Source organism: Prionailurus viverrinus, chromosome A1 (genome assembly GCF_022837055.1).
Source record: "Prionailurus viverrinus isolate Anna chromosome A1, UM_Priviv_1.0, whole genome shotgun sequence".
NCBI lineage: Eukaryota > Metazoa > Chordata > Mammalia > Carnivora > Felidae > Prionailurus > Prionailurus viverrinus.
Genome location: NC_062561.1, coordinates 905637 through 916640, shown reverse-complemented (window position 1 = coordinate 916640; position 11004 = coordinate 905637). Strand labels below are relative to the sequence as shown.

The window sequence follows — 11004 nt, the reverse complement described above, 5'->3', positions numbered from 1 at the left end:
CTCTTGCTTATGGGTTGCCATGCTAGGGGTTTGGTTCCTGATTAGACAGTGTGTTTGCCCATCCTACCCTGTGGCTTTTTGTTTATATCTTCAGCTGTGGAAAAACTGTTCTGCTAGTCTTCAGGTCATTCTCAGAAAGAGTTTCTCTTTGTGTACTCACAACCATGGTGGATTCATGGGAGGAGGTAACCTCAGGATCTTACTACTCTGCCATCTTTCCCATTTTTCCTTGGCATTCCATAATTGTAAAAGAGTCAATTTTCCTAGAAGACATAATAATCTTTAGCTTTTAATGTGCCTAACAACAGAGTATCAAAATTCATGATGGATACAGTTGCATGGAGAAATAGATGAATCCACAATGACAGTTGGAAATTTGAACACCTTTATCAGAAATGGACAGATCCAGCAGGCAGAAAATCAGTAAGGACACAGTTGAACTCTATCTACCATCTTTCAACTGGATATAATTGACATCAATAGACTACTTCACCAGACAATAGCAGAGTACACATTCTTCTGAAGATCACATGGTGATCACATGGTGAATGCACCAAGAATGATCACATTCTCAGTCATAAAAAATACCTTAAATTTAAAAGAATAAAAATTATATATGTTATCTCAGATCACAGTGGAATTAACAGAAATCAATAACAGGAAGATAACTGGAAAATCCTACAATACATGGAGATTGAATAACACATGAGTGAAATAAGAAATCTCAAGAGAAATTTAAAAATATTTTGAAGGGGAATGAAAATGCAACTTATCAAAATTTCTAGGATGCAGCAAAAACTGCTTAGAGAAAAATTTATAGCCTTGAATGCATAAATTAAAAAATAAAGTCTAATCTATAATCTAGGTTTCCATGTTAGAAAACTGGAAAGAGAAAAGCAAATTAAATCCAAAGTAAGCAGAAGAGGGGCACCTGGGTGGCTCAGTCAGTTGAGCGTCTGACTTCCGCTCAGGTCATGAGGTCACAGCTTGTGAGTTCGAGCCCAGTGTTGGGCTCTGTGCTGACAGCTCGGAGCCTGGAGCCAGTTTCAGATTCTGTGTCTCTGTCTCTCTCTGCCCCTCCCCCACTCACATTCCTCCCCAACCCCCTGGCAAAAGAAACATTAAAAAAATCAAAGTAAGCAGAAGAAAAGAAATAAGAACTACAGTAGAAATCAATTAAAATGAAAAGTAGATATTTTAAAAAATATTTTTTAATGTTTATTTATTTTTGAGAGAGAGGAAAACACAGAATCTGAAGTAGGCTCCAGAGTGAGCTGTCAGCACAGAGCCCAAAGTGGGGCTTGAACCCATGGACTGCGAGATCATGACCTGAGCCACCTTAAATTGAAAAGAAGATATTATAGGAAATCAATAAAACCAAAAGTTAGTTCATTGAAAAGCTCAGTGAAATCAATAAGCCTCTAGCCGGGCTAACTAGGAAGAAAGAGAAAGGACACAAATTACTAATATCAGAAATGAAGGAGGGGACATCATTACAGATCCCATGGATATTAAAAAGATAATGAAGATATACCATTAACCCTTCTATGCCCACATATTCGATAGCCTAGGTTTTTTTAAAAACTCATTTATTTTGAGAGAGACAAAGACAGTGCAAGTAAGGCAGGGGCAGAGAGAGAGAGAGAGAAAAAAAAAAATCCCAAGCAGGCTCTGCACTGTCAGCACAGAGCCCAACATGGGCTTCGAACTTATAAAACCATGAGATCATGACCTGAGCCTAGACCAAGGGTCAAAGAGTTGGATGCTTAACTGAATGAGCCACCCAGGTGCCCCTAGGTGGTTTTTTTTAGATTTTTTTTTTTTTATTTTTGAGAGAGCAGGGGAGGGGCAGAGGTGGGGGGGACAGAAGATCTGAAGCAGGCTCTGCTCTGACAGCAGTGAGCCTGATGCAGAGCTGGGACTCAGAAATCGCAAGATCATGACCTGAGCTGAAGTGGGATGCTCACCCGACTGAGCCACACAGACACCCTGATAGCCTAGATAAAATGAACTAATTCCTGCAAAGGAACAGTCTGCCAAAAATCACACAAAAACTAATAGGCGATCTGAATAGGCCTGCATTTTTTTTTTTTTTTTTGAGAGAGAGAGAGAGAGAGAGAGAGAGCATGAGCAAGGGAAGGGCAAAGGGAGAGGGAGCGAGAGAATCTTAAGCATGCTCCGTGCTAAACACGGAGCCCAATGTGGGGCTCAATCCCATGACCTTGGGATCATGACCTGAGCTGAAATCAAGAGTTGGAGACTCCACTGACTGACCTACCCAAGCTAGTATAACTAATAATCTTCCAAAAAATAAAGCACTAGTCCCAGTTGGGTTCACCGGTGAAGTCTACTAAACAGGTAAGAAAGAAATTATACCAATTCTCTATAATCTCTTTCAGAGAGTAGAAGCAGAAGGAATTCTTCCTAATTCATTCTATGAGGCTCACATTACCTTAATACCAAACTAGACAAACACATTGCAAGGAAAAAAAAAAAAAACACTACAAACCAATATCTCACAGGAACATAGATAAAAACATCCTTGACAAAATATTATCAAATTGAACCCAACGATGTGCAAAGAGAACAGTACATCAGAAGCAAGTGGGTTTATCTCAGGTATGCAAGCCTGGTTCAACATTCAAAAATCAATTAATGTAATTCATCACATCAACAGGCTTAAAAATAAAATCACATGGTCTTATTAATAGATGCAGAAAAGGCATTTGACAAAGTCCAACATTCATTTTTAAAAAAAAATTCTCAGTAAACTAGCAATAGATGGTAACCTCCTCAACTTGATGAAGAATATCTACAAGAAACCTATAGCTAACATCATGCTTTATGGTAAGAAACCCAAGTGTTTCCTACTGAGATGAGGAACAAAGAAAGGATATCCTCTCTCTCCGCTGCCATTCAACATTGTTCTAGAAGTCCTAGATATGCAGTAAGACAGAAAAAGGAGAAACAAGGCATAGAGATTGGGAAAGAAGAAATAAAACTGTCTTTGTGTGCAGATGACATGAGTATAGCAAGGTTGCAGGACACAAAAATGATTTTAAAAGTTAATTACTTTTTTTAATATACCAGCGATGACCAAGTGGAATTTGAAATTAAAAATACAATATCATTTACATCAGTGCCTGAAAACATGGAATATTTAGATATAACAAATTACAAGATCTATATGAAGAAAACCACAAATCTCTGATAAATGAAATCAAAGAAAAGCTAAATAAATGGAGAATTATTTCATGTTCATGGATAGTAAGACTTAATATTGTCAAGATGTCAGTTCTTCCCAATTTGTTCCACAGATTCAATGCAATCCCAATCAAATGGCAACACATTTTATTTTTGATATAGACAATCGGATTCTTAAGTATACATGGAGAAGCAAAAGACCCAGAATAGGCAACACTATATTGAAGGAAAAGAATAAAGTTGGAGAACTAATGCTACCCAATTTCAAGACTTACTATAAAGTTACATTAATCAAAAAAAATACTGTACTGGAGAAAGAATAGACAAATCAGTGAGACAATAGAGAGCCCAGAAATAGACCATCATAAAAACAATTCAACTGATCTTTGGCAAAGGACAAAGGTAATACATACTATGGAACAAAGATTGTCTTTTCAAAAAATGGTGCTGAACAACTGGACATCCACATATTTCTACAAAGGAGAGAATCTACACACACAAAAACCTTACACTCAATCTTCACAGAAATTAACTCAAAATGGATCACAGACCTAAATTAAAACACAAAATTACAAAAACCATGGAAGAAAAATGGAAGAACATTAAAAAAAATTTTTTTAATGTTTATTTTTGAGAGAGAGAGCGGGGGAGGAGCAGAGATGAGTGGGAGACAGAATTTGAAGCAGGCTCTAGGCTCTGAGCTGTCAGCACAGAGCCTGATGCGGGGCTCAAACTCAGGAGCCATGAGATCATGACCTGAGCCGAGGTCTGACACTTAACTGAGCCACCCATGTGCCCCTGAAGAAAATTTAAATGGCTTTTAGTTTGATGATGACTTTTTAGATACAACACCAAACCAAAGGCATAATTTATGAAAGAAAGAAGAATTTATGATGAACTTCATTAAAATTAAAAATTATGGGGCGCCTGGGTGGCTCAGTTGGTTAAGCATCCGACTCTTGGTTTCAGCTCAGGTCATGATCTCATGTTTCATGAGTTTGAGCCCCACATCGGGTTTCACGCTGACAGTGTGGAGCCTGCTTGGGATTCTCTCTCTCCATCTCTCTATGCCCCTCTCCTGCTCACTCTCTCTGTCTCTCTAAAATAAATAAATAAACCTAAAAAAAATTTTTTTTTAAATTTCTACTCTGCAAAAGACACTGTCATGAGAATAAAAAGACAAGCCATAGGTTGCCAGAAAATATTTGCCAAAGACATCTGATAAAGGACTATTATCCAAAGTATACAGATAACTTTTAAAACTCAACAATAAGGAAACAACCTGATTGAGAAATGAGCCCATGGCTTTAACAGACACCTCAGAAAAGATATATTGATGGCCAGTGAGCAGACAAAAAGATGCTGCATGGGCACTTGGGTGGCCCAGTCAGGCATCTGACTCTTGATTTTGGCTCAGGTCATGGTCTCACAGTTTGTGGGTTTGAGCCCCATTTCAGGCTCTGTGCTTACAGTGAGGAGCCTGCTTGGGATTCTCTCCCCCTCTCTCACTCACACTCTTTTTCTCTCTCAAAGATAAATAAATAAACTTAAGAAAAGAAAAGATGCTCCATATGGATATTATCCGGGAAATGCAAACTAAAACAAGAGAGAGATACCACTACACCCTGAGCAGAATTGTCAGAATCTAGAACACTGACATCACCAATGCTAGTAAAGATGTGGAGAAACAGGATCACTCATTCACTGCTGGTGGGAATGCAAAGTATAGCCACTTCGGAAGACAGTTTGGCAGTTTCTCAAACACTAAACATACTGTTAACATGATCCAGCTATCTCACTGCTAGGTATTTACCCGAAAATGTTGAAAACTTATATCCATACAAAAACCTGCACACATATCTATGGCAGCTTCATTCATAATCGCCAAACTTGGTAACAACCAAGATGTCCTTTAGTAAGTGAATGGATAAATCAACTGTGGTATATTGGAATGGATAATGGAATATCAGATAACGGAATATTATTCCATACTACAAAGAAATGATCTATTTAGCCATGAAAATACATAGAGGAACCCTAAATGCATATTACTAAGCGAAAGAAGGCAGTCTACAAAGGCTACACACTGTATGATTCCAACTATATGACTTCTAGAAAAGACAAAACTATAGAGACAATAAAAAGATCAGTGGTTGCCAGAGGTTGGATGGGGAGAGGGATGTAGATGGAGCACAGTTTTACTTTTTACTTTTTTTTTTTTTTTTTAAGAGAGCAGGGAAGGGGCAGAGGGAGCAGGAGGGAGAGAATCTCAAGCAGGCTCCACACCCAGCACTGAGCCCAATGTCAGGGTTGGATCTCATGACTGTGAGATCACGACCTGAGCTGAAATCAAGGGTCAGATGCTTGACCAACTGAGCTACCCAGGTGCCCCCACAGAGGAGTGTTAGGGCATTGAAAGTACTCTGTACAATACTATAATGGTGGATACATGTCATCATAAATTTTTCCAGACCCGCAGAACATACACCACCATGTGAACCTCATTGGACTCTGTGTGATCACAATGTGTCAATGGAGGTTCACCAACTGTAACAGAGGTGCTATTATTGTCCGTTAGGCTGATAATGGAGAAGACTATGCATATGTAGGAGCTAGGAATATATGGGAAATCTCTGTACCTTCCTCTTAATTTTGCTGTGAATCTAAAACTTCTCTAAAAAATAAAGTCTAAAAAAATGACAATAATATCTACCTTCAAAGATCGTTATGAAAATTAGTCAGTTAATAAGTGCAAAGCAATTAGAATAATGCCTGGCAGATTTTGCCTGGCATCTAGTTGGTAGAAGCCAGTGATGCTGCTGCACATCAAATAATTCTTTGGTCCAAAATGTAAATAGTGTTCAGGTTTAAAAAACCTGCTTTAATGCTTCTGAGGTACCTTGATGTGGATGGTCTGACTAGGGAATGAGGGTAGCTAAAGAAGAGAGAAGGACTTAGACCTGTGTTCTTCAACAATTGAAATGAAGATTCCTAAGACATAATGACAGGAGTGGCCAGTGAAGTATAAGAGAGAAAGAATACCAGAAGAATATGATTGTACAGAAGACAGAATTGTGTTTCAAGAAGGTAGAAGAAAAGTGGCCAATAATAATAACATTTATGGGGTCAGAATATTTTCCAAAGATTAGACCATAATTCATTTACTATGCACAATAACTGTCAAGTAGGTATTTCCCATGGTGGAACTCGGGCACGGATCTACAATGTCAAATGCTGCTGAAAAGTCTGAGATTTAACTATTGCATCTGATAAAGTAGAGGCTGTTGCCCATTGTGTCAAGAGAGGTTTCAGAGGAATGGAATGTGGAGATAGACATCCAATTAATGTGGTTTAAGGAAAAATAAAATGATGGGCAAATGAAGACAGAAAATAGAAACAGTTCTTGGGTTTCCTTCCTTCATTCCTTCCTCCCTTCCTTCCTTCCTTCCTTCCTTCCTTCCTTCCTTCCTCTCTAGTAAAGAAACAGCTAGAGAACAACATGGGTCTAAGAAGGATTTTTTTTTTATTACTTATTTTTTAAACATTTATTTTTTTTAAAGTTTATTTATTTTGAGAGAGAGAGAGAGAGTATGAGCCGGGAGAGGGGCAGAAAGAGAGAATCCAGCACGGAGACTTACACAGGGCTCAATCCCAGGAACTGTGAGCTCATGACTGGAGCCTAAACCAAGAGTCAGACGCTTAACTGGCTGAGCCACTCAGACGCCCCTTTCCTTTTTTATTTTTAAGGTGATAGTTATTTCAACAGTTTGTTTTGTTTTGCAAATGGAAATAGTTCAATACAGATCAAGTGACTGACTAGATAACTGCAGAAGCAAAGTGCTTGGAAAGAAGATGCTATCCAGTGGGTTGGCCTTAAGAGGGGATCATTGGCAATTCATTCTTGTAATAGGAGGGATGGGTAGGGAGGGTAGAGGTAGGGAGGAGTGTTGGTTTGAGGAGAGAGAAAATAGTCTGAAATTGTTAGCTTGAGAGAAATAACTAGGGGCTGAGGTCTTACCTGACATTTGTGGTTGTAAATTTAAAGAGTGGTGAGAAAGCTATTACAGGGAGAAGGGAGAGTGAAGAAGAGGGAGAGTGGGAGAGGGAGCATAAACTCATGCTTATGTGGTCACGAGCTTTTTGGAGCTAGGTTTTTTGTTAAAGGAGAGGGAAAATGTTCTCCAACTTGCAAGGGGTCATGGAAAATGTATCCCATCCTCAAGTCTGGTGACCCATAAATAGAGGAAAAAAACCCATCCCCTTCTAGGGAGCCTTCTTGGCTGTTAGGGAAACAGTCCTCAGAGGAAAACCATGTTCCAGTTAAAGCAGGAAGATGAAGATATTCAGAGAAAAAAATGAGAGATTGAGGATTTTCCTGATGACTTGGGAGTGAGATTCCAAGCACTCAACAGAAGGCTTTGGAGCAACTGAGAGGGCTGCGGGGAATTGGGTTAGACTCAGGAATTTACAGAGCTCTGCGGGGATTAGAGTGTGGATGATTAGAATTTTGGTGGCAACTAAGGTAAGCAGGGATTAGTCTTGATGGTATTTTATTTTTATTTCTTTGGATAATTTTAAATTTTTTGTTTAAAGTATAATTTAGATACAGTAATGCTTTTAGTGCACAGTTTACCAGGTTTTGGTAAATACAGTTGTGTAGCCACCACCTCAATAGTTTCAACATTCCAAAAATTTCCCTGTGTCTCTGTGCAGTTAACCCCTCACCCCTCCACACTCTTGGCAACCACTGATATATATTCTATAGTTCATTCCTTGTATTGGTGAGTATATTCTATTATGTGAGTGTACCATTGTTTACCTATCACTAGTTGGACATTTGGATTGTTTCCAGTTTTTACTAATTACAAATAAAGCCCCTATAAACACTTGCATATAGTTTTTTTGTGTGAATGCAAATTTTCACTTCATTTGGATGGTTAGGAGTAGGACTGCTTTTCTAAAGTAAGCATATGGCTTTTTTTCTTTTTTTTTAATGTTTATTTTTGAGAGAGAGAGAGAGAGCGCGAGCACGCACACAAGCGGGGGAGGGTCAGAGAGCGATAGGGAGAGACAGAATCCAAAGCAGGCTCCAGGCTCTGAGCTGTCAACGCAGAGATGGATGTGGGGCTCCAACCCATGAACCTTGAGATCATGACCTGAACCCAAGTTGGAGGCTTAACCAACTGGGCCACCTAGGTGTCTTTTTCTTGTTTTTTGTTTGTTTGGTGTTGTTTTTAAGATTTTATTTATTTGAGAGAGAGAGTGAAGGGAAGGGATGGGGGGGAGAGAGAGAGAGAGAAAGGGGGGAGAGAGAGAGGAGAGAGAGAGAGAGAGAGAGAGAGAGAGAGAGAGAGAGAGAGAGAGAGAGAATATCTTAAGCCGGCTCCATGCCTGCTAGAACTCACCACCCTGCTATCATGGAGATCATGACCTGGGCTGAAATCACCGCTTCAGGGACTGGGCCAATCAGGCAACCCTAAAGGAAGCATATGTTTAGTTTCATGAGAAACTACTGAAATGTTTTTCAGAGTGTGAATTCATTTCTTTTTAACACTCACTGAAGAGTACCTGCCCATGTGCCAGGAGAGGTACTGGGCAGAATCGAGTAGTTTGGCACACGCTGTATGGCTCACAAATCTTAAAATATTTGCAGTCTGGCCCCTTATAGAAAATGTTGACCCTTCTCACAGAATGTGGTCCATAAGAGTTCAGAATTTCATAAGCAATTTCATGGAGTCCTTCTCTGAGGTGAATAATCAATAGCACAATTATTTTATAGTCTCAGTAAATATAATAAAAAGCTTGCTGTCGAAACGGGCTGAAATAAATGTGTTTTTACGTGTTTCAATTAGTGGGAATCATCTTCTTCAAGGCTATGCATAAAATCTGCAAATTTTCATTTTTTCATAGTCACTGAAAATTGAGCAGGATATTTAAAATACGGATGTTCCCCAATCACTGTGTTTTCACACACTGCTGCACACATCGCACAAATTTTCACCCGACGCAGTCCAACACTCGGCTAACTAACTTAGGTCAGGAAACCGCATTTCTGCCAGCCTAGGAGGTTGCTTGCATCCGCAGCTCTAGTAACGTCGCGCTCCGGCGCATGCCAGCTACCGTGCCGGTTAGCGCCGATACTGCGCAGGCGCGTCAGCTCGGCGCCGGCCTTTGCGGTGGGGCGGGACTTACGGCCGGCGTCTCTTCTTGTAGCTGCGGCTTGTGGCAGCGCCATTTTGAACGTGCAGCCGCCTCGGGCGTGAGTCCTTCTGGGTAGGGCAGCCGGCGTGGCGACCTAGGTGTCTTCTCTGACTTTGTCCTTCCATATTCCGTTTCTGTAGGTATATATAGTGATACAGCTATAGATCTAGAATTCTATCCGGTATAAGTGAACTCACTAAGATGATGTTAAGAGGAAACCTGAAGCAAGTACGCATTGAGAAAAACCCGGCCCGCCTTCGCGCTCTGGAGTCTGCGGCAGGCGAGAGCGAGCCGACGGCCGCCATGGCGCTCGCGCTGGCTGGGGAGCCGGCGCCACCTGCCCCGGTGCCCCCGGAGGACCACCCCGACGAGGAGATGGGCTTCACCATCGACATCAAGAGCTTCCTCAAGCCGGGCGAGAAAACGTACACGCAGCGCTGCCGCCTCTTCGTGGGGAACTTGCCCACGGACATCACGGAGGAGGACTTCAAGCGGCTCTTCGAGCGCTACGGCGAGCCCAGCGAGGTCTTCATCAATCGGGACCGTGGCTTCGGCTTCATCCGTTTGGTGAGTGTCGGGCCCCGGCCGCAGCGTCGTCAGGGGAAGGGGGCGTGAGGGAGCGGGGCGCCGCAGGCAGCCTCCACGCCGGACGCCTCGCGGAAGCCCTGGGCACAGCCGCGGCCCTTTCTGTGGCCTGTGAGCATCGCGGCGCCTGTCGTCCCGGTCTCCCCCCGCCGCGCCGGACCGGCCTGTCCCCCGGGCGGCGTTGTAGCCCCGTATTTCCGACGAGCGGGCCCGGGCTCCCCGGCGCTCCGCGGTGGCCGTCGCCAACGTTTCGGCTGTGCGCGCGGCGGCCTCCGCTGGCCCGCGCTCCGGGGGCTGCGGCTCCCCCGCCTAGGGGTTCCCGCCGCCTGCTTCCCACCGGGGGCAGGGGAGGGGGCCGCCGTGTTTTGGGGTGAGACTTCTCCCGGCGAAACTGTGTCGTGAGGGCCTTAGATACGAATTTGGAAGGGAAGCTCCGGTCTCACCAGAAATTTCGTGGGGCATGGAAGAGCAGCCAGCGGACTCGCTTCTTAAAAACGTTTTCCGAACGATCTCCCTGGTTTCAGCCAGACTTGGAAGCGTTTAAAGGTAAACCGTGTCGTTTCTCTCCCCGCCTCAGCGCAGCACATCTTAAACCGCCTAGTTCTGAAACGCTGCAGTATTTGGACGGCGTTGGATTATTGGATAGCTAATGTAATAGGCGTCCTCTCCCAAACATTCTGGAAGTTTCTACGTTGTTTTTTTTTTGGGGGGGGGAATGAATTATATCTATAAAATCATATATAAATATATTTTATATTTTATGGGCATGTTTTGTTGCTGGAAGAGTACACATTTTACCTTTTTTTTAGTCCAGATCTTAAAAAGTTTTCCAATAGCATGCAAAAATTGTGCCTCCCTTCCATCGAACAAAAAAATTCATCAAACAGCGAGGGTATACTCTTCTTAACAGGGCAAATATCTACTCTCTTCAGTTTTCCTGAGTGCTTTGTGGTGAATCAGTGTCACTTACACAGCTTCATTGTAATTCATACTTAGATGCTAGGTTTTTTCCCC

The 11004-nt window shown here is 42.1% G+C and overlaps 1 protein-coding gene across 3 annotated transcripts in view; it reads left to right on the top strand.

Annotated features, from left to right (window-relative positions):
• The first annotated feature begins 9377 nt into the window (after positions 1–9377).
• The window catches only part of PSPC1 (paraspeckle component 1), a 108644-nt gene continuing 107017 nt past the window's right edge, over positions 9378–11004 (top strand). For 2 of the 3 annotated variants that reach the window (XR_007155191.1, XR_007155189.1), the window contains exon 1: positions 9378–9972. Coding sequence is in view for 1 of the 3 variants with exons in the window: in XM_047873573.1 (XP_047729529.1) it covers positions 9607–9972 (366 nt within the window). In the remaining 2 variants the exon portion in view is untranslated. The remainder of the gene's footprint in view (positions 9973–11004) is intronic. The other variant, XM_047873573.1, reaches the window with a different exon arrangement.